Here is a 27,264-nt window from a genome sequence, read left to right as displayed (position 1 = left end):
CACCAAAAAAAGAACATCCATCCTCCAAATTTTCAATTGGACTAACGTTCCAAGTTTAAGAATTATTAATTGGAGGCAAACGAGCTAGATAATTATAACTTTGACTTCTTTCAGAATGAGTTGCAGACGATTCAAAATACATATGAATCTCGGAGAATAAGCTGACACTTTTCTTAGAAAGATTGCTGGCTTGTTTCTGAAATGAGCAAGTATGGTAACCTTACGACTTTTGGTTACCTATTGTTCATCTGTCAGAGGGTTCAGCCATGAGGGGAGGCTTACACAACTGGGTAATATAAATGGAAAGTTTAATGCTTTGTTTTTCAGACAATGTCAAAATGTTCCCACGTCAGGACGTGCCTCTGTCAAAATGGATGTGTCAAAATATGTACCCACAAAATATCTATTCAGGCTCAAAGAATTGTGAAGGATTAACAAAGTGCCTAATGGGTCTAACGAACACATAGCCTTGAGTCATACTGAGGGATTCCTCCTCTTTTCCATTCTTTTCTAGTTTGACTTTTATGAGCATACATGTTTAAGAGAAACTCACACTCAGCTCCAAATAAAACAACATAAGAAAAAAGGAGGTAGGGGCGATTCAAACACCAAACAGGTGTTGGTAGGTAGGTAGGTAGGTAGGTAGGTGGGGGTGGGGGGTGGGGGGTGGGGGTGTGTGTGTGTGTGTGTGTGTGTGTGTGTGTGCGCGCGCGCGCGCAGATTACATTTTCCCCTCTGAATGCTATTTGAAGGTAATCCTGAGGGCTGGAGGAACAATACCCATCCTCTTAGCTATCGGAAGTAGCTACTCCTTTCTCAATAATTCCATGATAAGCCAGTTTATTCTGTGGCCCTCCCCCACCCCCTCCCCCTTTCCCCGAATAGCGAAGAACTTTGAGAAAATGCTATGGGTGGTTTTCCCATATTTACCTGCAACACTGCATAAGACCAGAAAGGCTTTGAAAGAACCCAGCATCCTTTTTCTCCTTCAGGTAATCTAGCATTTTCTGCAAGGGAGACACATTTAAAGAGGAAGAACAATGACAACTCGGGCACACGTACTGACCCTCCTGATTGTGATGAACAGATGGCAGCCATGTAGGCACTCCGAGTCACATCCAGGACGGTGGTCTGTAACCCCGGGTAAGCAGCGAGATACTCCACCTGCGGACTTAAACCTTCCTTGTGCCTGAGCGCTACCCTCCACTTATGGAACCAGAATATCTTAGGGCAGATGTTTTATTTTACAAAGGTCCACTGGTATTGACACTATAGTGGATCTTTGACATTCATAGATTTACTGTTTGAGGCCTCTGCTGTTTGGGAACAGGTGCCAGGACTGGGATGTAGTAATGTTTACGGTTGCTGAGGTACAATCTGAACAGCTCACGCAATGATTTTAACGCACCGGAGCAAGGAGCTTACCTAATGAGCCTAGTTGAGAGCTCAGTATCTCTCTCACAGTAAGACTTAGTTTCCTCTGTTCTCTGTTACTGGCAAGCCAGGAACTTTGTCTGACATAATAAGAATTTTGTTTCTTTGTTTTGTTTTTTTTTTTTAAAGGGCTCTGTAAGAAAGTCAACTGACAGGGTGGTGATGGAAGAGAACAGCAAGTGAGGGGTGCCTTTGAAAATGGTAGTTCTTAATGAGAAATTTGTTTGTGATGAGTTAAAGCCTGGGAAAAATTATATGCAATAATGGTAGTCATGGATTTGGAAATTCTCAAAGGCCCTGGGATATAATCCTTATGAATGCCAAAAGTCTTTGAAATTTCATTTTCCTGTGCACACAGATGCTTTTATTTTTAGCCAGAGCCTGGAGCACTCAGGAGACACCCATGCATTTCTATCTTCTGTAGCCAGTTCCAATTCAGATTGCTGAATGAATTCCATGTGCCAGACACTCCACTTTGTATGTCTCTGTGTGTTCTCTCATTTAATGCATGATGGCAGGGGTTTTTATTTGCATTATTCACTGCTACACCCTCTACCCACAGAAGAGAGCCTGGCCCTAGTGCATAGTCAGCAATCACTAAACCGCTGTTAAATAAATGAATAAATGAATGAATGAACAAACAATAGGTGTGTGTTGTTATGAACCTCACTTAACTGATCAGGCCCCTTGCTCACAGTAAGGCAGTTAATACGCGAAAGAGTCGAAATAAAAACCTAAGGCTTAGAAAACTTCCTCTAGAGCATATTTTTGTAGAAAATCATCGAATGATGAAAAAAATGTAATGTTTTTCTTTTTGAACCCTAGGTAAGCCCTCTTTACTAAGCATACGTTTGTCTAAAGACTCCTAGTCCTGGTTTTATCTGTGTTCCCGGTTACTCCGGTATAACTGGTCACTAAGGACAAAACACCAGCAAAGGTGATTCTGGGTGGCCACCTCTGTAGCAGAGTCAACATCTCTTCCCTGAAGTGTGACAGCTGTCAAATGGAAATACCCCAGGAAGTCTGCACCACCTCCTGCGAGCCCCCATTACCTGCTGCACGCCAGCGTTGCCCCCATTCAGAATGGCGATCCCCAGCTTCAGAGTCTCCACCACCATGGGGCTCATCTCACCTGCCGTGGTAAAGATTCAGGTGAATCACCAAGGAAACAGAGGGTAAAAAATCACATCTACTGGGCTTTACCAGGACCCGTTAATAATGACGTCACGTCATGGTGTAACATCTCTGTGGTAGTTAAGGGGCCCATGTAGAAATCTCAGAAGTCACCTTTGCTGGCGCTTATCATCTGAAGGACCATCTCTGCAGCTCCACGCTCATGCAGTCGAGCTTGCTGATAGAGGGTTTTCTGCTTTTCCATTTCTTTCTCCTAGAAAAAAAAAAAAAGCAGGAAAAGATTTGTTTACCCCCAGAGAATTCACCGTGGTCAGGTGAGTCGGGAGAGAGAATCTTTACTTGCCTAAGAAGGCAACAAACATAATTTTGAACAAAACAGACCTTGGAAGTTTATTTTTAGATGCTGTCCAGCTTTCCAAAACTGACCACCCATAATTTACTCACCTTTTGATGCCACATTTTCTACTTTTTGTACTGATAGGTAACACAGTCTGTTCCCCTGTGATACTATAATTATAGGTAGTGACCCCAGATTAAGATGTGCTTGTTTTCAATGTTCAGTCATACAGGAAGACCTGCTGAGGGCTCAGCTGGAGTTTATCTGTCGGAGTGCAGGAAACACCCACTTATTCAGAATGCTCAGACCACACTTAACTGAGACTCTACCAGATACGAGATGCTAGAATGTCAAGGCTTTCCAGAACTGTAATTGTCTTCATTTACTTTTACTATTGTATACTTTGTCTATAAAACAGTACAAGTAAACTCATGTCATTCTATCTTGAGAGATTCAGGGTCCTGCACTGCCTCAAAATTAGGATTGTTATTAAGTACGTTTACAGAATAACGGTGCAAAAAACCATCCAGTGTCTCTACTGCTGTGAATTTTCACTTTTGAATGTTTGAATGTGCCCTTCTATGGCCCCTGCTACAACCACACTTGGGTAGATGTTGGAGATTTCCCAGAAGAGCAAACCTGTGGGGCTGTTTGCTGACTGACTGGCTGCCTGCTACCTCTCATTAAGCCAAGAGACAGACAGCAACCACATCTAATGTATTTGCCACCAGACACATGTGGTGGGTGAGCCGTGTGGCTAATGTCAGCACCCACCCCTGAAGGCCCTCCTGCTGGCTTCAATCTTAGTGAGAACTTACTTCAAATGTTTTTTCTTTGTCTTCCTCCTCTTCTTCGTCTTCCCCACTCTGACAACTCTGAATTCCATGCAGCAGGGAGAGGAGGAGACAGACAATCAAATTAAAGGTGAGCCTTGTATGTATACGTACGGCTGATTCACTTTGTTATACAGCAGAAACTAACACACCATTGTAGAGCAATTATACTCCAATAAAGATGCTAACGAAACAAAACAAAACAAAAAGGTGAGCCTTGTATGTATATGTATGGCTGATTCACCTTGTTATACAGCAGAAGCTAACACACCATTGTAGAGCAATTATACTCCAATAGAGGTGTTAACAAAACAAAACTAAACGAAACAAAACAAAAAGGTGAGCCTTGTAAACAAGACTCTACTGTGTGAGGGCAGGGGACAGGATGTAATTCACAGGTACCTCAGGACCTCAGCACTCTGTAAAACCAAGAACATTTGGACCACTGCAGGCAACATTCAACTATAAAGGCCACCTTTGCAGTTACCAAGGGGTTGAGAAATGAGAAATGGGAACACTGAGATCTCATAGTCAATGGGGACCCATCTGGTTTAACCACAGACCTGAACTCTTCTACTTAGTCAAGTTCTGGTGTAAATTGACAGACAAGAGCACAGGGAGCTGGCCTTTCTCAACAAGAACCAGGGGCTTGGACCAAAGATTAGGGAAACCCAGGCTGTGAATCCCAAAGTGACCCCATGGTGCAGCTGGTAGAGGAATGGGCGCTCCTGTACCCCAACCTACCCCCCTTGCTGCCCGACATGAAGGTCTCCCATTTCGGAAGCAGCAGTTTGCTTAACCACTTGCCATTCCAGAGGCCACCGTCCCTCTATGTGACATAGAAACATCATCTCTGGTCACTCCATCTCTTCCAGAACACTAGGAACTTCCTCTAGTCTCTAAGCCTGTTTCCAAATGTACCAAACTTCCTTCACCTACAGATGTGTCCGAACTGCTGGACGTGTTCTGAGCACTGAGTAAAAATGCGAGGATGATCTGGATGCCTAAGCCCTGATTAGCTGGCTTAGAAGTGTCATGCGAGAAATACAAAGCATCCTAAGAGACTACTACAAGCAACTTTATGCCAATAAAATGGACAACCTGGAAGAAATGGACAAATTCTTAGAAAGGTATAACCTTCCAAGACTGAACCAGGAAGAAACAGAAAATATGAACAGACCAATCACAAGTAATGAAATTGAAACTGTGATTAAAAATCTTCCAACAAACAAAAGTCCAGGACCAGATGGCTTCACAGGTAAATTCTATCAAACATTTAGAGAAGAGCTAATACCTAATACCTATCCTTCTCAAACTCTTCCAAAAATTGCAGAGGAAGGAACACTCCCAAACTCTTTCTATGAGGCCACCATCACCCTGATACCAAAACCAGACAAAGACACTACAAAAAAAGAAAATTACAGACCAATATCACTGATGAATATAGATGCAAAAATCCTCAACAAAATACTAGCAAACAGAATCCAACAACACATTAAAAGGATCATACACCACGATCAAGTGGGATTTATCCCAGGGATTCAAGGATTCTTCAATATATGCAAATCAATCAATGTGATACACCATATTAACAAACTGAAGAATAAAAACCATATGATCATCTCAATAGATGCAGAAAAAGCTTTTGACAAAATTCAACACCCATTTATGATAAAAAGTCTCCAGAAAGTGGGCATAGAGGGAACCTACCTCAACATAATAAAGGCCATATATGACAAACCCACAGCAAACATCATTCTCAATGGTGAAAAACTGAAACCATTTCCTCTAAGATCAGGAACGAGACAAGGATGTCCACTCTCACCACCATTATTCAACATAGTTCTGGAAGTCCTAGCCACGGCAATCAGAGAAGAAAAAGAAATAAAAGGAATACAAATTGGAAAAGAAGAAGTAAAACTGTCACTGTTTGCAGATGACATGATACTATACATAGAGAATCCTAAAAACTGCCACCAGAAAACTGCTAGAGCTAATTAATGAATATGGTAAAGTTGCAGGATAAAAAATTAATGCACAGAAATCTCTTGCATTCCTATACACTAATGATGAAAAATCTGAAAGAGAAATTATGGAAACACTCCCATTTACCATTGCAACAAAAAGAATAAAATACCTAAGAATAAACCTACCTAGGGAGACAAAAGACCTGTATGCAGAAAACTATAAGACACTGATGAAACAAATTAAAGATGATACCAACAGATGGAGAGATATACCATGTTCTTGGATTGGAAGAATCAACATTGTGAAAATGACTATACTACCCAAAGCAATCTACAGATTCAATGCAATCCCTATCAAATTACCAATGGCATTTTTTACGGAGCTAGAACAAATCATCTTAAAATTTGTATGGAGACACAAAAGATCCCGAATAGCCAAAGCAGTCTTGAGGGAAAAAAATGGAGCTGGAGGAATCAGACTCCCTGACTTCAGACTATACTACAAAGCTACAGTAATCAAGACAATATGGTACTGGCACAAAAACAGAAACATAGATCAATGGAACAAGATAGAAAGCCCAGAGATAAACCCACGCACCTATGGTCAACTAATCTATGACAAAGGAGGCAAAGATAGACAATGGAGAAAAGACAGTCTCTTCAATAAGTGGTGCTGGGAAAACTGGACAGCTACATGTAAAAGAATGAAATTAGAATACTCCCTAACACCATACACAAAAATAAACTCAAAATGGATTAGAGACCTAAATGTAAGACTGGACACTATAAAACTCTTAGAGGAAAACATAGGAAGAACACTCTTTGACATAAATCACAGCAAGATCTTTTTTGATCCACCTCCTAGAGTAATGGAAATAAAATAAAAAATAAACAAATGGGACCTAATGAAACTTCAAAGCTTTTGCACAGCAAAGGAAACCATAAACAAGACGAAAAGACAACCCTCAGAATGGGAGAAAATATTTGCAAACGAATCAACGGACAAAGGATTAATCTCCAAAATATATAAACAGCTCATTCAGCTCAATATTAAAGAAACAAACACCCCAATCCAAAAATGGGCAGAAGACCTAAATAGGCACTTCTCCAAAGAAGACATACAGACGGCCACGAAGCACATGAAAAGATGCTCAACATCACTAATTATTAGAGAAATGCAAATCAAAACTACAATGAGGTATAACCGCACACCAGTTAGAATGGGCATCATCAGAAAATCTACAAACAACAAATGCTGGAGAGGGTGTGGAGAAAAGGGAACCCTCTTGCACTGTTGGTGGGAATGTAAATTGATACAGCCACTATGGAGAACAATATGGAGGTTCCTTAAAAAACTAAAAATAGAATTACCATATGACCCAGCAATCCCACTACTGGGCATATACCCAGAGAAAACCGTAATTCAAAAGGACACATGCACCCGAATGTTCATTGCAGCACTATTTACAATAGCCAGGTCATGGAAGCAACCTAAATGCCCATCAACAGACCAATGGATAAAGAAGAGGTGGTACATATATACAATGGAATATTACTCAGCCATAAAAAGGAACGAAATTGAGTCATTTGTTGAGACGTGGATGGATCTAAAGACTGTCATACAGAGTGAAGTAAGTCAGAAAGAGAAAAACAAATATCGTATATTAACACATGTATGTGGAACCTAGAAAAATGGTACAGATGAGCCGGTTTGCAGGGCAGAAGTTGAGACACAGATGTAGAGAACGGACATATGGACACCAAGGGGGGAAAACTGCAGTGGGTTGGGGATGATGGTGTGCTGAATTGGGCGATTGGGATTGACATGTATACACTGATGTGTATAAAATTGATGACTAATAAGAACCTGCAGTATAAACAAACAAACAAACAAAACAACTAATACTAAACTTTCATTGGGCTATTTGTATGGAAATATGTTAATATAACTGTTTCAGACATTAAAAAAAGTAAATAAATAAAAAAATAAAAATAAAAACACTGGGAATAAAAAAAAAAAAAAAAAAAAAAGAAGTGTCATGTGAACCCAGCCACCAGACCCCACTGTTTCTGCAAAGCTTCAAGGTTTCCATAGGATGATGGGAGAGTGGTTTATTAATGCTGCCAGTATAGCACGTGAATTGTGCAAGGCCTGGAGCCCAGGCCATGACCCAGTCCCAGGCCTGCCGCTCACTGTGACAATTTTCATGTGCCTGCAGAGGTCTAAGGGAAATAGAAAGACTGAGACAACAGGCAGAAAACCCACGTGTACCTTGGCCATCATGCTGGCATAGGAGGTGTACAAAGGGTCGTCTTCCAGTTTGCTGGAAAGAATGGAGGAAATATTTAGCAGGCTACCTTTGGACCCAGCAGAAAAGACCAAGTGCCATATAAATCTTCAACGTAGTAGTGAGTTAATTAGAAACTCCCTCCCTCACCCCGATTCTTAGAAACCACTGTGAAAATCTGAATCAGCATTGGCTTGACACGGAATTCAGGGATGAAGTTACAGTTTCAGGCTGCTTCATCTTCAGACTCAGTGTCAGGCGTTATGATGAAAGGGCTTAGGTAGTTCCCCTAGACGTTTCTGGATGGCCAAGAACAGAGCAGCAAGGAGGGCTGCTCAAATCTGGCATCCCCTCTGTGCACACTGCAAGCTGCGGGAGGACGGTTTGGGGTCGACACGGCTGTGCCTGTGCCTGGGACGAGCGGGGCGCTCCGGCAGTGCTGACCTCCTCTCTGTGAGAGCGTTGCGGCTAAAGTGGAGGATGATCTGATGAAGTGGGTCTGGCTGCTTTTCTGTCTCCTCCTCCTCCTCCTCTTCCACCTTGGGAGATTTCTACACAAACCAAGGCAGACAGGTTTTAGGCGTGGATTTCAGCACATGGCAAACCACCGCATGCGAACAAAGGTAAAGCACCAGGCACAGAGCGCGTCAACTCAAAGCACAAAGAGAAACCACGACGTCATACGTTTATTTCAGGACAGAAGCCCTAAGGGTGCAAGGTTGGGGAATGAAATATACGTATTTTTCAGCCAATTAAAGAAACATTGCAATTTGGGGGTTAAAACGAAATGAAAGGAAAAGCAAAAGCCTGACCGCAGGGGAGGCGCTACAGACCCCAGTCAGCAGAACTCTCATGCAAGCTCTGGGCACCCGCGGTCAGGAGGGAAGCCCTGGAGAGTCCCCCGAGAGGCTGCATCTCTCCGTCAACACCTGACATATGTCTTGGAGAGCTGGGCTGGGAACAAGTGTGGGGCAAGAGTTATAAAGCACTGGGGCTGTTTTGGGGTCTATTACTATTCTAGACTCAACCCACTGAAACAGTTCTCTTTCCCGCCCTCACCCCTGACCCTGAAAATCTTGCTGTTCCTGAGAGATGCCATCCTGGAGCTGTGGGCCTTGCAGTTTCTCCTCTGAGCAAGCCTTTTCTCTATCTCCTTTTACAGAAAGGGAAATAGCAGCTGATGCCAGACGTATAAGTGGATTTTCCAGCAGTGGCAGAACCAGCAGGGTGGACCATATTCAGTAAATTGGTGAGAACTACGCAGGTTGTGTGAATGGTTCAGAAGAAGGGAGAGGGTTGAAATGACGCTCATTGTCAACTTCACACTAATCAAGAACCTGGGAAAACCAAGTGACTGTCTTTCTCACCGACAGGAATATATGAAAAGACTGAAGGGCATAAAGAGAAATGGAAAGAAAATGCAGGAGGAAGGATTAAAGGAAAAGAGCCAGGAAGAGGATAAGAAACAGAAGGAGATGGGGAAAGAGAAAGAGAATGTAACATGGAAAGTGTTAAATACGAGAAACACAGGGCAAGACTAATGGAGAGGAGTAGGGATGAGAGAAGAAGATAGATGGGAGAAATAAGGAGAAAGAGGAAAAGAACTAGGGCTTGGCCAAAGGAGAGAAGGGTGTATTTTCTTTCTGAACCAGGATGAAGCTCAGTGTTGCTGCTGCAATAAGCTTTTCCCCTTGCGTGTTGTTTCAAGTAGTTTTAGAGCATGAAGCCTGTTAGAGACGAGGCGTGGCAAATCTTCAGAAGGGCCAAATACAGAACTGAGAGAGGCAGGAAGGGCATTTAGATATGCCTTCCCCAAAGTGGAGCTACTGACCAGACATGCAGGGCTTTGGCTGGAGTGGCTGGCCTCCTGCAACCAAGGGTGCTCAAAACTTAACTTAGCGTGGACTTTCCAAGGCACGGCTGCGCATCCCAAGCAACATTAGCTGTTAATGAGGAGGAGGAGGATGATCACAGGACCAGCCCCTCCGAGTGAAATTCATCCTCTGGCTCTTATGACCATTATTAGCAGGGTTTCCTCTGATAATTTATACAGTTAGCTCCTTTCAGATTTAGACACCCAATTCTTTGCGCATCTTTAACGGTTATAACGCACACACATGAATACAAAAATCAAATTCATTCGCACCCATATCTGCTCCCAGTTGAGTCAGTACTTACAGCCAAATCCTGTACTAGTTTCTCTTCAAAGGAATACTCCTCTGTTTCTATCCAAAATCTCTGATAGCCATGGAGGAAGAGGTTAATAGAGCGGTGCCTGAGCGGAAGGGGTGAGAGTGAGGTCAAGAGGGGTCCACGGGACACCTTGTTTTAGTTTGGGCGGTTAACGGTTAGTAAGCAGTTTTGTACAATTCTTATCTTCTGATTGGTCAGGGTAGCCAAGAGCACACCGTAAGCATTTATTTCAAAGAAGCCAGAACCCTCTAACGTGGCGGATCCTGAATATCTGGTTCAAGACCTGGAGGTCACCATAACCCTACTCTGGTCTCCTTGGGTCTTTATCATGTTTTCCCTATAATGAGAATTCATTAGGCCAAGGAACAGTCCTGAACTATCTGCTAAATATGGCAATTTGGTTATTCATTTTGGCCGATCACCTGTACAGGCGATCCAATCAAAATCATGCTGATGGTGAGGGGGTTAATCTCAGATACGCTGAAAGCAGCAAAGCGTGGCTTCATTACAGGGCCTCTGAGGAACCACAGCTGCAAGGGCTCCAGCTTCCACTCAGGAAGCAAAGCTTGGGCATGCTGCACAACTTCTGCATGCTTCACATGTTCTAGCTGGGGCCCTGGTATGTGGGAGCACTGAATAAACTGGCACAAGCCACTCACTCCCTATAGGACAAGAATTGACGTCTGGGAATATTAGCCACTGACGAGCCAGTAAGTGGTTACCCAAATGTGAGGAGGGAAGGAGAGAAAAGGAAGGTCAAGACCAGAGTCATCAAGACCTGGTCATGGTTTCCAGTAGAACACAGCCCTTACCATCTTTCTTCAAAATCTGACCAATCAGAGTTTTTTTAAAAATTGTACAAATTTGTGTTTTCATGGTCATGTTAAATCATGGTCAAGAAAGGAGGGGTGTGCAGAGAATGAGCGGGTCTCTCCACAGGTTACATTACCATTAAAATGGGTATAAGCCTGTCATACTGAGTTTTTTCATTAACCTTTTCCAGCCAAACCCGTTGAAAGGTGCTCAGGAAGAAATTGTTAATTTTGTGTCTGGGGAAAAGCATACAGGTTTTCTTTTAAAAACTCACATCAGAGAAACAGTTTCCATATGATAAAATAAATCCCTTTAGCCCTTTAGTTTGGAAGACTCCATGTAGTTTAGATCCTCATAAGATGGAGAAAAGGAGTGGTCTCCACCACTAGCTTCTTAGGTAGTTAGTTTTTATTGTTGTTATGAAATCTACATACAATCCTCCATGCTAGGGAGAAATCCAGGGCAACCCTCTAGAACAGCTGGGTTAGGGGCTGGGGTGGCCACGTTTCATCAAGGACACAATGAATTCCTGAACTTACTATTATCCGTACAGGAACAGAGTTGTTGAAGGAGCAACCAAAATATTAAAGGATGGTACTAACATTTTCAGTGGATTTAGAAAAAACTGCTTGTTTCTGAGAGATGTAATTGCCGCCTAGCTGGCCCTGGAGACATGTGCTTAAAGCTGGGCCCTTCTGGAGGTCACATTAGCACATCGGGTATGGCTCTCTACCAGAGGGGAAAGCGAATGCCTTCTGATGTTTTACCACTTCTAGAAAACAGACAAAAATCCTAGGCATTTTTGCGTTTTCTACTGGGCTATAAATTTCATTTGTCTGCCAGGACTTCAGCAGGCTTCATGCCCATGACTGCCTGACTTAATTTTTCAGCTTTTTATTAATGAATTCTACTTGATTTGTGATGCCTCAACCTTTCCAGAGACACTAGTTTATTTTCTCAGGAGACCTGTAGGAGCAGGTGTGTGTCTCAGAGGCCATGAGTCTCCATCATCTTCGAAGACCCTAACTAGGAGAGTTCAATTGGCCAGATGGCTCAGGACAGGGATATAGGACACTCTCAACAAATGATGGCCAAGATGCACAATTTGATGAAAGCAAAATGTCAAGCATAGGAATACTCTTTCATCCGATATTCCAAAGAAACACATTTATTTACATGGGATTCAGAATTTACTTGGCTAAGTCAGTTTATTTTTCCTGACCAGGTGAGGATATTCCTATTGATTTGAAAGTTGATGAAGCAGTGGCTATTCAACTACCAGCTTTGTTTATGATCATAGGCTCAACCTTACTGACTGTGCAATTAGTTTGAGGATGGGAATGTTGCCATATCACCAATGACACTGAGTCAGCCTCAGTGGTCGACACTGGTCCAGTCTATACCGATGCTCTGCCCTATGTTGACACAGCATGTGTTCACACACAATCCAGAAAAACCTTCACATATATTTGACTTCAGATTATAGACTAAACATCCAGGTAAAGGCCTCATGCCCATGGCTGGCCTCTTGGGCCATCCCTAACCAGTGCCCTTTCTTCATCTTGAAGGCAAGTACATCATGCTGAAGGATTCTCAGGTTACATTTCAGTACTTGCTAAGGAAACATAATAATTTTGGTGTCAACCAAGTACTTGAACATGGAAATATTGTTTGATCTGTGGATGGAATTTGGGGTAAAGTATTTTAGAAAACAGTTCCCTTTTTCCAGGGTGCCTTTACAGCTGCACAAAGAATCCCACCAAGGTAAAACTAGAGAGCTTCCATCTGCTTACATGGCTGACTTTACAGTGTAAAATGGTGAGCTGAGGCAGGCTTGGGGGCACGAAGGAATCTCATCTAGTTTCAGTTTTTATGCTTACCTTAGCAGGCCATTATACTACATGCAGACTGTAATGGCTCTGAGGGTGAAGGACTCCAACCTCTACCTCTGGGATCATGAGGGTCAGGGCCAGAAGAGAGCACAGCTCTGGGAAGATACCTTAATTCTCATCTCTGACTCACATGCCAGGAGAAAATGACAGAACACTTGCCTGGGCAGGTTGTAGAGAGGGGCCATCCTGAAACAGGCCACCACTGCCCGTTTCCGCTGCTTTGATAGCAGTTTGTGCCAGACCGCCTTCTTGGACCTCAAAGGCTGTTCCACCTGAGAAGAAATCACATGGGTAGGTGCACACCCGGCTGATCTGGGTGGCAGAAGATAGTCACGTGCAGCCCAGACTTCTCAACCCTAGAAGAATTTTGATTTCTCAGCTGTAGTCAGCAAAAGGTACCCAGCACTAAAAGATTCAGTCTGTGGGAGTCTTAGGTTTTCTTTCTTTTCCCAACTGCTTTTGGTGCCTTATTGCTTTACAAATGAGTAGGGAGTTTGGATGGGTCATTTGAACTAATGGGAAAAATTTGTAAAACACTGGGAATGTTAAGCATTGAGGAGTCTTGCTACAACAAGGCACCGAGATGACACTTTGGGGGTAGGCCAGGATGATCCTTGCTCCTTGCTTTCTGTCTTACAAGGGTGCTCTTAACTAAGAACTGAGTGTGAAGGAGTCTTATATTCTGCAGGGTAGTCTTCCTCCCTCAATCCTCAAGGTAGATGCTACTTACCTGCTCCAGGTGGAAGACAGCTGCTGAAATTCTCTGCACACGCTCCACTGTCTTTTCTGGGTTGGAAGGTTCTTCACTCTTCAAAACATCCTTGTATAGGTTCAGTTGCCACTTTACAGCTGGGTCATCAGACTGCAAATTGAAGCACATACATGAAACGAGCAATCTCTTATACCTCTTGAACTGAAAAGGCCTTTTACTCCTAGCATGGTTCCACAGTATTCAAGAGTCTTTTCTATTAATTCCTCTCTCATTTTCTCTACTATCTTTTTCTGGAACAATGTAGATGCTTTGTAGGAACTTCTCCTTCTAGCCTATATGTCTCTTAACCCTTCTGTCATATTTTCCACCCCTTTCTCTCTGTGCTGACTTACGATTTCCTTAAATCAATCTTCCAATTCATAAATTCTCTTTTCAGCTGTATCTACTATATTTTTTAACCTATAACTTGAATATTTAATTTCAATGATTATTTTTAATTTTTAAAAGTCACTGTGAGGTCTTTTTCAGTGCCACCTCCCCTCTCCTTTTTAAAAAATAATGTCCAAGTCTTGCTTTATAGTTTACATTGCTGCCTTTATCTCTTTAAATATTTCAACCATACTATAAAAATTCCTTTCTGTAGTTCCTTAGGCTTGAATTCTTCATTTTGTTGCATTTTCTGACTCTCTAATGGTGGTGGATTTCCTTTCACACTGTATTTTTTAAAAATATGAGCTTGTATTCAGGAGTTTTGTTGACTGGCATCTCAGCCCATATTCTAGCAGGTAGACACTCTCTAAGTGGTTTCATGGCTGTTTTTACAGAAGATTCATGGGTTTCACTGGTTCAAGGCCAATTTTATGTACGTTTCTTGCTCTACATTCATGCACAGCGTGGGAAGTTAGGCCCCACACTCCTGTTCCAGGTTACTAAAAACCCCAGCCCCTATAATATATGTATCTGGTCAGGAGAGCTCTACGAGTTTTCCCAACTGCATCATCTTCTCTTCATTACTATGATTTAGAGCACCTTCTTTTTTCTGACACTTGGAATTTCTTTTTACTGCCTTTTTTGTAGTATGTTTTACCCACCATTCCTACATATTTGGGATGGAAAGGAGAGGCTAGTTGTGTCATTTTAATCTTCCATCTTACAGCATAATATAATGTATGTGAGGAAAGAGTTGTTCAGATGTGCAGGCTTGGAAAAATCTTAAATAGCCTTAAAATCAAAATTTGTCTTGATTTTGTTTGTTTGTTTTTTTGGGTTATATTAACTCAGGTACAAAGTTACTTTGTTTACAAATCTCTAGAGCTGGAAGTGCTAAAACTTCCCCCAGGTGTCTGTTCCCTTCTTTAACAAACCTTACAGTCAGTAAATTATGAGACCTAACCTTACCCTCCCTGCTATGGCTTGATGTTCACACAGTGGGAGGTGGGAAGACATGTTTTACTGGGCCTCTCTGCAACAGCAAAGGAAAGAACAAAAATTAAGGGCCAAAAAGTGAAAAATTAAGGGCAGAGAGTTAGTCCTACCAATTAAGCACAAGTACTCTGAGAATGTTTTTAGAACACATTTAAAAAAAATGAGTCAACTAAGTGGGTGTGTAGCACCCTGCAGCCAGGAGGAAGCCTGCGTGAGTTCTCATTGTCTTCCTGCTGCATCACCTTTTCCTGCAAGTGCAAGTTATTCCACAGATGTTCCTTCACCTCTTCGTCTGTGTCCTTCTGTGGAAAGAGATGTTGAATTTTATTCCTACAGGTCAATATGGAAATATAAAGCAGGGTGCAGGGATGCACTGAGGGCCAATGGACAGTTTTGCTGTGATCTTTATTACGAGGACAAAAGAATAGAAATGACAGAGACTCGTCCCAAAGGGCATGCGCTGACTCCCAAGTCAACTGTAAAGACGATGAGGTGTTGGGACTTCCCTGGTGGCGCAGTGGTTAAGAATCTGCCTGCCAATGCAGGGGACACGGGTTTGAGCCCTGGTCTAGGAAGATCCCACATGCTGCAAAGCAACTAAGCCCATGCTCCACAACTACTGAGTCTGTGCTCTAGAGCCCACGAGCCACAACTACTGAGCCCGCGTGCCACAACTACTGAAGCCCGCACGCCTAGATCCCATGCTCCACAACAAGAGAAGCCACCACAATGAGAAGCCCATGCACCGAAACGAAGAGTAGCCCCCACTGGCCACAACTAGAGAAAGCCCGTGTGCAGCAACAAAGACCCAACACAGCCAAAAATAAAATACAATAAAATAAATTTTAAAAGATATATACATAAATGGTAAATTAAAAAAAAAAAAAAAGATGATGGCGTGTCGCCTCTGTGCACCTTGGCACCTCTGTGTCCATTGGTCCCCGGGGAAGAAGGACAAACCCTTTAGGGGCTGAGCACTGATCACCACCAACTGTATTACATGCTCCGCCAAAGCAGATGGGCGACTTACATAGCTGTACCGTGATTTTGCGAGGGAGATGAGCTCCTGATCGCCTGGGGTGCACATATTCAAACCAATGGGCAGCATTTTCTTGAGCGCAGCCACGATGAGGGAGGTCTGGATGGAATACAAGTCTCCCCTCCGCTTCGTCTTCTTCCGCTCCTGGTCCTGTCCTCCAGACTAGGAGGTGAGGTTGAAACAAACGGGCTCAGTGACTCTGGAAGGCACCGCCTCACCTTGGAGGCAGCCTGCCTCCTGTGGCCCCATCAGTACAGGGTGGGCCTTTCTATTAAACATTTCAGAGCACAGTAAAGGAGCATATGAAACAAAGCCCACCAGGTGGCCCTTCAAGACCGGCCCTGACCCTGCGCCCTCTCCTTGTGCGCATGCTCACGGAACCACGTGACCAGACACACACCACGGACACCCACGGTCTCTGTTCGCTGACGTCTGGGCAGAATGAACAAACTGGTGTTTCTACTAAAAGAATGATTCGATAACTGACAAAATGACTGCAGAAAAGAACTGAGAATCCTGATGCTGGGCAGCAGCAAACAAGTGAAAGAGCATCTACCCTAGAGCAAGTGCTCGTGGCCAGGGCGGGAGCGAGCCTTTTGGAGCACCGGCATCCCACTCAGCCTCTGCTCAAGGCAGCACACGTTCCTGCAGGAAAAGGGGAACCTCCAAGTAGGTAGGGCTGCTTTGGGATCTGGCTGGGGCAGAGTCAGGAGAAACAGTGCAGACAAGTGAGGAGGGAACGCCCCAAGTCTGGGGGAGTCTGCCCTCTTTTGGTTACACTTTCTCACCCCTTTCTGGGAGAGTTCATCCAATGAAGTGGGAGGTCTGAGAGAAGACGCCAATGCACTAGGCTATGGCAGCCCCAGGCAACCAACTGAGGACCCTCTGCACCCACAACACGAGGTGGGTATGGGTGGGCTCAACAAAACAAAGCTCTGTGGTGACCCGATTTTCCTGAGTCAGGTTCCAGAAGAGCAAAGCTGCCCACGTGGTACGTCGTTTGCTGGACTCTGCCTCAGCTGAGTGGGCTCTTGCTGGAAGTGAGGAAGGGCTGGGTGGCCAGAGGCCAAGAATGAAGTCAGGGACCATGACAGGGGAGAATCGGGGCTCATTAAAGCTTTTGCTTTGTGAGGTGCATTCGAGTGTTTGCAGTATCCAGGTGGTCGCGCTGTGGTTCACAGCAACCCAAACACGTAAGGCTCTGGGAGCGGGGAAGAGGCCAGATGCTCCTCTGGAACTGGCTTGTAAGACCTGGGGCCCTGGGCTGGAACAGAATTTGTTTTATGAAGGATTGGCTTGCTGAGAGAAGATTAAGTAGGGTCAGAATTAACACCGCCTTGGGGCTGATCTCTTTAAATTACTTCCCAAAGTGTGAAGGAAGTTCATAATTATTAATGGACACTCTTAAAATAGTGGTGACTTCTTTTACCCAGCTTGTGGTGGCTAAACCTTCGGGTGGTTGCACCACAGAAACCGCAGTGAAATCCCTGGCCAGCAAAACCCAGTCTGACCAAATACTGCCAGACAATTCTACTTGTGCCTGGTGCTCCAAAACAACAGGTCAGATCCAGGACAGCAGTGGGAGGCGGCAGTGAGAAACATGAGGAGGGAGGGGGATTTGAGGCAGACAGGCAAGATACAAAGTGTCTTATGTCCTAGACACACAGTGGAGAGCTGATTCACACAAAGACCTCAAGAGCTCTATTTACTGAGTGCTTGCTGGGTTCCTCAGATGTTCTATCAGGCAGAGAATTCTAAAGGTTGTGCCTAATGCAGAACTCATTTAAAGTCTAAATTACCCTTGAAAATTGTAAGGGTAATTTGTGAGGTTCTATCCTCAGATTGTCCACAGAGGATAGAACCCAGTTCTGTGAATATAAATTATGAGGTATAGTTACATATACATTACATATAAATGTTAAGAGGTAAAGAGTAACATGCAGTATATAATCAAGGAAATATGCGAAAGAGAACTCTGTGGATTTGATACACAATTTAAATAATTTCTTGCTCACTCTTTTATTTGGCCAATCTCATGTCGTTCTAACTACAAATGCCGCATAAATGATGTGGCTTCGACGCGCCTGCTACTTAAAGCATTTCTAATCCTCCCAACAAGGCTGAGATACCCAGTCAGTTTATAAAGGGGAACATGATGTTCAGAGCAGTTAAGTGATTTTTCCAAGGTCACACAGCAGTTAAAGAGTCTGGGCCAACATCCAGACCGACATCTACCTGGCCATGACTCCATTTTCCTTTTCTAACTAAGAGCTGCACATGACCTGGTTCCTGCACATCTCCCTGTCTCTGCTACAGACCTGCGTGCAGAGGGCTTGGGACAAGTGGCAGCAGACACACATCAATGGAGACATAGAGAAATATTTCCAAGCAATAACCTGTATAGGTTACTAGGAAACTGTCCCAGGGTTTATTCCACTGTGTGCACGTTTTATGCAAAAACTCATGGCTATTTCCAATCCTTGCTGCTGATTCCAAATCCTTGACTTTAGTCCTTGGAAAACTCTCTTTGACTCCTAGGAGCCTTGCACAAGAGGCAGACATGTAGAGTGTGGAAGGGCTGGGATCACTAACAGCAGATAAGAGGAGTGAGTCTGCCGAGCTCTCAGCCTCAGTCAGCGTCCCTATCTGTCAGTGTGCTGGCTGCGGAGTGGGCAGCTGGGGAAGGGAGCAGAGATAGCAAGGAGACCTCGGATAGGGCGAGGCTTGGCTGGCTTCCCCGGCTTCCCCATTCCAAGGGTGGGTAGGGCCTACATTCACTCTTTGACAGGCAGTTGTCTTCCCTGAAGCAGGCCTGGGGGACCTCCAGGTGGGAAAATCCATTCTGTACCACCCCCACGGTGATCACAGTACAGAGGGTGGCCAGAGCCTGGCACCTCTAATACGAGGACAGAAAAGACACGTCATGCATTGGACCTGTACCTTTACTTGCATGGCCTGTGTGGAAAGACAAGAGAAAAGAAACAAGGAGAAGTCAGTCAGTGAAAGCAGGGGTCCAAGACACAAGGCAGCACATGTTAGTCACAGCTCTTTCACCCCCATTCCTCTGCCAACACAATAGAAACCCAACGGCTCTGGAAGCCGGTTGAGCACAGCATGAAGAGGGGGTGGGAGGTTAGGATGGAGGTTAATTGGATCAAAAGGACTTACACCCAGACCAAGCAGTGCATCCCTGGGGCAAGGTCATCTCAGGGACCAGCCTTCCAGAGTGTGTGACCCTCAGACCCTGGTGGTCTTCAGATCTGGCCACCCAAGTGAACTCTTAGATCTCATGCCTTCCCCCCCCCCCCACCTCCCTCCTGGCGCCTGGGTGGGAGGCAGACAATCTGTCATGTACCCAAAGACCCCAATTTTCTTCTTTCCTTCCACCCACCACATTATCACCTCCAGAAGATCTGTGGTTACAAAGAGGAGGGAGAACTGAACTAAAGGGCCATGTATGTGCTTCCCCTAAAAAAAGTTTCTAAAAAATGTACTCTAGGAATATCCAAGGTGGTTCAGGATCACCCCACAGCCCAAAGGGTGGGAAATCTCTCTTCTGCGCTGTGACCTTTAAATACACCTTAGGCCAAAGGCTCCTACACGCTACAGGTTCTAATTTTATTCTTTTCTTCACATATTGCTAGGATTAGTTAACTCAATGCATTTCCCTAATGCTGGAAATGCTTTTATGTATGTATGTATGTATATATGTATTTATCTATTGATCTATTTATGCATCTTTTTAGTGTTAGCTGAAACTTTTTATTTCCGAAACAGAAATCTAGAAATTCCTATACCTTCAAAATCATTTCATTTCCCCACACTTTATCACCAATAGTTTATGACCAAATAGACAATTTATGTGTGAACTTAAAAAAAAACAGAGACTCTTAAGGGAAAAGGAGTTGGAGGAGGACACAGCACACGGTAGGTGGTGTGCTGTGTTGAGACAGCACAGGGGGAGGCTTCGGAACAAGGGCAGAGCTCTGCCATCTGAAGTGCTCATCCCCACTGAGGGGGTGAGGGAAGTAGAGACCAGTCAACCCAACATTAGATGGTAGAGGGAAAGGTGAGTGTCCAGAAGCCAGTCTGAGAATGAGAGAGCGAGAGGGAGAACGAGAGTGAGACAGAAAGAAAGAGAGAGAGAGAGAGGCACCAAAGGAGGAGGGAGGGCAGTAAGAGAACAGGGAAGGGTAGAGGAGGGAATGGTAGAGAGAAGAGGGGGAGGGGATGGGAGACAGAGAGATGAAGTGAATGGGGGTGGGGGAGGGGGAAAGACAGGGAGAAGAAGAGAAAGAGGGAACAGGAAGCGGGAGAGAGAAGAGACGGGGGAGGGGGGCAGAGGGAGAGAGAGCACTTGAACTGCACAAGTGCAAGAGCAAAGGGAATACAAATGAAAGTGAAAAAAGGTGGGGGGGTGGAGGGAATGAGAGAGTGGCGAGTGAGCAGCTAGGGAGATGGGAAGAAGCAAAGTCACACATGTCATTCTGAATACGCTTGACAAGCATAAAGATGTCTTCTCAACTCTTCCCTGCCCTTTTTCAATACACTGAAAATCACGCTCATGGGGTGGAGTGGCTTTACACGAGGCACTCTAATATTTGCTGCATCACAACTCTTTTATTGTTTATAATCTTGGTCAAGGAACTGGCATTTCTTGGGCTAAACACATTCTAACTTACCATTCCCCTCTGAGGAAGCTGCTGCCATTTTTCCAGAAAACAAAACAAGTTTAAAAACAAAACAAAAAACACGTGCTCAGCTTAGTTATGTATTGCTTAACATGTATTTGCAAACTGGTGTTATATAAACAAAATACAATACAATGAGCTCTCCCCAAAATGTGCTTTAGCTGCTGGAAAAAAGGACACATCTTTGAACTGACCTTCAATTAATCAAGTAAGAACAGTGTGGCCCACAGTATATTGTTTCCACTTCCTTTCCATCTGCAATGGCATGTGCAGTGTGTGTGGGCATGCAGCATTCCAGCACACATATCTCTGCCATATGCACTGAGGCCAACTTCATTTATACAACACCAGAATTCAATTATGAGTGCAGATAAAAGCAAGCACAGGTGATCATTCAGATCAGGTAGTAGAGAGAACATCTAATTTCAGGAAGGCAAAGGCAATGGGGATTCAGCTGATAATAAAGAGAATACCCCCTCCCCATCCTCGCAATACGTAGTTCTACATCCAAAAAATACCAGAAATGGCTATGAGTTGCTGTTTATTGGAGGTATGATATCTCTCTGTCTGAAATAATGTGCTGCATTTATGTAACATTATTCAATTCTAGAGATGCATTTAAAACTGACTTTTCAACAGGGCCTACTAGTAGAGCTGGGAGAAGTCAGGCAGTAAGCTCAAGCCCATTCTACAGATTGGTAAACTGGGGCCCCGAGAAGTTAAGTGAATGATGCAAGGCCATACCTATACCGAGCAGCTGGGCCAAGAGTGGGACTTCGCTTCCTTTCAGGCTCTAGTCCTGTTTGCTACTACACTTTGTGTCTCAACTGAGGCCACAGGAACAATATGAATATTTGTTACCCTGAGAAGCACAGCAAATTATTATTTAACATCTAGGGAGTGTCCTTACATCCACTACACTGTAACTTTGACCCTCTCGAACACATCTCAGAAAAAACTGGCATACAATGTCAATGGAAATGAAATGAAAGCATCTGCTCCTATGGACTAACCTTACCAGCAGGAAAGATGCACAGATTCTGAATATGCTCATCCTCTGACAAGACTAACATACCCTTTTCCTCATTCAGTGATGTGAATGAACAATTTCAGGTTAGTTTGTTAGTAGGTTAGTTTTGAAACATCATTCTTTGTCACCTCTTCTCTTTCCAAATATAAATCCAAGGACCCTGAGTATCCATTCATCACCAGAGGGCTGAGATTATCTTTGCTATTTCTGCTCATCTGGGATCCAAATCCTTGTATCAGAATCATTTTCTTTGCTTTTTTGCCATCCACTGACAATAACAATGGATGCTAGCTGGTTCAATCAAAGGCCAAAAGATCTACCCCAAGTTGAAGGTAGCAAGGAATCTGTCTGGGATTCAGTGACTTTCGCTAGGTGGACAGGGTCAAACGAGACACTGTAATGGTTTTAAGAAGACCCTTCAGAGGGAACTTAGGGACAGATATCCAGGGATCAGGAGTCTGAAAATATCCTTCCTCCTGTACCTCACATGAGCAGCTGTGTTTGCCAAAAGTCAAATGCAAAATAAACTTTGGAAAATCAAATAAAAATTATCCAAAGCACAAAAGGATGCACCTTAAGTAAGGTTCCTTTGCAGCAAAGATTCCTCTTGAATGTGAATATATATATATATCTAATCTCTCTACATTGTATGTGCACAGTTCTATTTATCAAACTTTACTAAACAGTGCATACCAGATTCTAAACTCTGAGAATCAAATTTTGGATGCTGGAAGAAATGTTAATGTCAACATAGCTTAAAGATGGAAGGGATGGAAAGTTCAGAGTGATTGCAGCTGACCAGAGCTAGGCACGCTTGGTAAAGTTTTGGGTGTTGAAGTTTTCACTTTTTGGTGGCCCCTGGTCTGCAGCTCTGCATACAAAGGTCTTCTATCCCAAATGGTTATTTGGAAGGTTGCCCCAAGATCTTTGCTACAAACCCGCGACTGTCATCTTTCCAGAACTGGTTCTCACTTCTGAGGGGTTCCCGTGCACACTCCACCTTCCTGGTCCTCAGAGACAGCACTGTACCAGCAGTGAGAGAGATGCACACCTCAGGTGTCACACGTCTCTTATACGTGACAGTACAGTCGACCCTCACCCAGGCACGCTTCTCAGGGGAAGAGAGTCCAGGTAAGCCATGACAGCCGGGAACGAAACAGCACATTTAAGTAAGCGTTCTTTTTGTGTGTACACCTAAAGGAGTGTGTCTGAGAATTCTCGCCAATAAAAACAGCAAAACCTCACTGTGCAGAGCTGACTCAGGGGGAACCCGGAGGCCGGCTCTCCCTCCTGCATTCAATACTACGACACCCTCCCTGTAGGTGACTCTGTTTTCAGACAGAGGTTTGGAACGCCCTCTTTCAAACATTTCCCTGCAGGGGGATGGACAAATGTTTGGGTTTCTGAATGCAACTCACTTGGAGAATAAACAGAAGGCATTAAGAGGTCAGCACAGCTGAAATATAGCAGCTATTAGATGTTCAAGATAGGAAGAAAATAAGTGAACTGTAAGAATATGTGTCTACGAAATCTTCAAAGCAAGGCAATGTCCTCACAGCCAGTTAAAAGGTGGCTCTAGGCACATGTATTTTTGTAGCTTTTCTACACAGCAAGTAGTTCTACTTTAAAACAAGTAACAGCAGCTTTTGTTTTGGAGACCTCTCGAATGCCTTCGGCGAGTCTTGAAACTTAAACTTTTTGACGCACAAAGCAGCTACTTATTCATAAAATGTGATGACCGTGCTTATTTGAGAGCAGTTTCTTCTGGCTCATTCTCAAAGAAAGAACAGTGGACCTGTTGGTTTCTGTTGGTTTTGACCTAAACGCAGTAGGAGCTAATCCCTTCATACACCCAAGATATGTAGCTTGGGTCAAGGTTGGAGAGTCTTTGGAATTGATTTCTATGGACTTACTTTTGACATCTTGCTTTTGCTGTCTCCAGTTAAAAATGCCAGATTATTAATTTCGTTCTGAATCACAAAATTCTGCTCTTCCCTCTTGAAGTTCTAAGTGGGGGGGAAATAAAAAAGCAAACATTACAAGAAAGTTGAGGTGTACCTTTCACCACCAACTCTAAATCCAGGGCCCCCATGTGTGCTTACGTGAGATTTACACCACAGGATGAAGATCTCTGCCACCATGCGGAAGAGCTGGTCAGAGTCAGTATCGGGGCTTTTGAGCCAGTTAGATCTGAGGTGAAAGATAAATGAATATGCATGTGGAATTCAGCAATGACTGGAAGAGTCACACTCTAAAAATTATACCGACATCAGATGCACACATTTATCCAGATAAAATTGCATTCCCATAGGAGGCAATCTTCAGAGAGACTAAATATCAATATATTCCTTGCATGCTTGGATATAGGCATGTAACTGTTGTAGGTATCTTTGAAGACCTACAATAATCATTTCCATTTTACCAAAGGATTCCAGGATTCTCTTAGCAAACAGATGTCAGAAATCAACATTTCAAAATGGTCAAAGGTAAGGTTTTTTTGTCCTTTAAACTGAAGAGGTGATTAAGGTTACATTTAAGTTTTGGGACAGGCCTCCTTTAATCCTCAAGTCTAGCAAGACTAGGAAAGTCTTGGTCACTATGACATCTAATCTTGTCAAGCCTCTGAAATTGTGAGCACTGTATAAACAGTTCAGGCCTTGCCCATTTTCCTTTCAAAGCCACTTTTATGAATGAAATCTGTAAGACAATAATTTTTTTAAGTGTTATTTAAAGTGTATAGGCAGAGACCAAACATCTCCTATGCCCTTTGAAATGGTTTGCAAATTCCCTATAAATAGGCATTACTCATTTTTTAAAAAAATACTAAGCTAGGTAAATTTCACAGTGGCGGCAAGAAGGCTAAATTGCAGTAGAATTCAGTCATTTCCTAAAAGTTGTCTTGCCCTTATCTTGTGCATTTGAATTAAATTATATTTTGAAACGGCTGGGTGAGTAAATATCTGCATAAAGTAACACATTAGAAATTAAATTGTCTATCGTCTTTCTTAAAGAAAACTTTGGGGCTGTCATGAATGGTCTAAAAAACCTAATGTCCCTTGGTGTATGCATGGTAATAGCTATCAAAAAGCCAGTTCCCTAAGCCCTGGGACATCAGACTGAATTGTTCTGAGCAGCCTGTACCTTCTGCCCATTCACGGAAGGCACCAGGCTAAGGAAGAAAGGTGAAGACTCATGAGGCCAAGACCACCTCTGGATTCCTTTCTCATGTCCTCAATTCCTTCCTGCCCTGAGTTCCAGCCTCATGGACATTCTTGTCTAATCTTCCTTGTTTTCTACCTCAACTAGCCTCTCCTTTATAGGCAGACACTACAGGTGGTCTGCCCAACACTCATTCTCCTCTTCTTCCTTAGGCACAAACCCCCATTTTACTCCGGGTGGCACTGTGCCCTGCTGAAGGTCACCTTACCCAGCTCCCCTCGAGGGACAGCCATGGAACTAAGTTCTGATCAATGAGATGGAAGAGGAAGTTGTTGGATGAGCCTTCTGGAAAAGCTCTCTAAAAAGGATCAGATAGCTGAAGGTGCCCTTTTGCCTTTCTACTTCCTCTCTGGAATGAAAATATGACAGCTCAAACTCTAATTGGCATGTTGCACCTGAAGTAACTTTGAACATGGAAGCCAACGTTAAGGACAGAAAGACAGAGGAGTGAGGGTTTCTAATGAGGAGCAACCATACTGGCCATGGATTGGCTATCTCTGGACTTCCTTCATGTGTGAGATTTAGCTTCTAATTTAAGCCACTCTATAAGGTATCCATCACTAGGAGCCAAATGCAATCCGAACTCGAGGCTTGAGATTGGTAACGCTTTTTGATTTCTTTCACATTGAGTTTTCAGGAGGGCTTTTTCAGGGTCAAGTGTCAGGTTTTATCAGAACCGCCAGCTGTTCCTTCTGTAGCGTTTTGGTTTAAATGTGCTTTCTAGGCTTGCACTATGCCTTGAGTGGGAAGAGGCAAAGGGTCACATCCTATCCCGCCGAGGAAAAGCACAGCCACAGGGAGTGAGTCGAAGGAACACTGAAAGCAAAATCTCAGGTAAACATTTGCTCACAGGAGAAAGGAGATGCTTTGCATACCTTTGCCTTCATATGGGAATGCAGTTTCAGCTGAATGAATTTTGTTTTCAACACCCTTCTTCCAAGAGGCAGATTTTTACTCTTTGTCTTTAGTGAGGTTCTTTCTTCAGGTTCAGAATGGTGGGTACACATGAACCCACCATTAAATGTTTTCCCCCAGGCACGTAAACTCTCTGCACCTCTCAAACCAGATGAAGTCAGTATTTGCAGGAGGACAGAAGATCCTGACCTTGCCTCTCCAACGTGCCTGTATACTTCCTACCCCCAAATGATGTAACCAGACTCTCTCCTCCCTGCTCCCAGCCTTCCACAGAACTCAGACCTTTCTCAACATTCAGGCATTTGATCCTTTTGGAGGTACTTAGCCGACCTGTGGGTTTCTTTTATCATCTGCTCTGCATGCTGCCAAAAGACAGCTGGGAAATGCAAAGCTGTAGGTGGGGAAGACGGCTGGGTTTAGAGGTAAAACAGAAACAAAAAGCAGGAGAATAAAGGAGAGTTAGACTGCTATTGTCAAAATGCCAACTTAGCAGGTTTTCAAAGAAAGTAAAGCCAGTTATCAGGTTTTGAAAGAAAGCAAAGCCGTGTTCCTATATTCACGGTCAGGTTGTCTGACTAAGAGGTAAGAGCTTTATCTCTGCCTTGTTCCTGAGCCTCTTGTAGAGGATACAGCCTGAGGTGGTCACCACATGGGATTTACTTGGATTCCCTTCAACAGTTTGTGAGATGGGTTTTCACCCAAAATCGTACTATTTAAAGTTGTTCGTTTCTGTTCAGAGTGTGTCTGATTTCCAGAAAGGAGGCTGAGACGCTGCTGCCTTGTGTAGAGAGGTTTGCTGAACCTATGCTGATGTATAATCTCCTGGCATGAGGAGATGGAGCCCTGATTCACCCTGCTTGGGCCACGGCACGCTTGGAGCTCTTGCTTATTCTGGGTCAGCCTCAGGTTCAACACTGACCCACAGAAGCTTCTCTTCAGAAGACTGTTTCAGATGTCGAAGAGACTTGGAACACTGCTGTGACAGGGCTGAAGGAAGTCCAAAGGTTTAATATGACGAGAGAAAACAGGGGAGGACAGGACAAGATGGCTGTCTTCAATGTTTAAAGAGCTGCCGCAAGACAGATTGGAGTAGTTTTGTGTGGCTCGAGAGAGCAAAATCAGAGTTGATAGGAGATACAGATCTGAACTCAAAAACGGTTCAAAGTGGGGAGAAGGGGAATTGGATGAAGGTGGCTAAAGGTATAAACTTCCAGTTATAAGATAAATAAGTCCTAGGGGGTGGAAGGTGCAACATGATTAATCTAATTAACACTGTATGTTATATATGAAAGTTAAGAGCGTAAATCCCAAGAGTCCTCATCACAAGGAAAAAATACTTTTT

At 43.7% G+C, this 27,264-nt stretch overlaps 1 protein-coding gene across 1 annotated transcript in view; it reads right to left on the bottom strand.

The window, feature by feature from the left end:
• RYR3 (ryanodine receptor 3) overlaps positions 1 to 27,264 on the bottom strand; it is a 572,028-nt gene that overhangs the window by 39,599 nt on the left and 505,165 nt on the right. The window contains exons 68-80 of the mRNA XM_057542134.1: positions 23,891 to 23,978; positions 23,702 to 23,794; positions 16,059 to 16,229; positions 15,271 to 15,330; positions 13,622 to 13,753; positions 13,051 to 13,163; positions 10,172 to 10,268; positions 8,438 to 8,544; positions 7,978 to 8,029; positions 3,724 to 3,780; positions 2,722 to 2,821; positions 2,487 to 2,566; positions 931 to 1,007 (exon numbers count right to left, since the gene is read on the bottom strand). Coding sequence (XP_057398117.1) covers positions 931 to 1,007; positions 2,487 to 2,566; positions 2,722 to 2,821; positions 3,724 to 3,780; positions 7,978 to 8,029; positions 8,438 to 8,544; positions 10,172 to 10,268; positions 13,051 to 13,163; positions 13,622 to 13,753; positions 15,271 to 15,330; positions 16,059 to 16,229; positions 23,702 to 23,794; positions 23,891 to 23,978 — 1,227 coding nt within the window. The remainder of the gene's footprint in view (positions 1 to 930; positions 1,008 to 2,486; positions 2,567 to 2,721; positions 2,822 to 3,723; positions 3,781 to 7,977; positions 8,030 to 8,437; positions 8,545 to 10,171; positions 10,269 to 13,050; positions 13,164 to 13,621; positions 13,754 to 15,270; positions 15,331 to 16,058; positions 16,230 to 23,701; positions 23,795 to 23,890; positions 23,979 to 27,264) is intronic.

The sequence above is a fragment of the Balaenoptera acutorostrata genome, chromosome 3 (assembly GCF_949987535.1).
Source record: "Balaenoptera acutorostrata chromosome 3, mBalAcu1.1, whole genome shotgun sequence".
NCBI lineage: Eukaryota > Metazoa > Chordata > Mammalia > Artiodactyla > Balaenopteridae > Balaenoptera > Balaenoptera acutorostrata.
The sequence above is the reverse complement of the archived record's forward strand: the minus strand, read 5'-3'. Positions and strand labels throughout refer to the sequence as shown.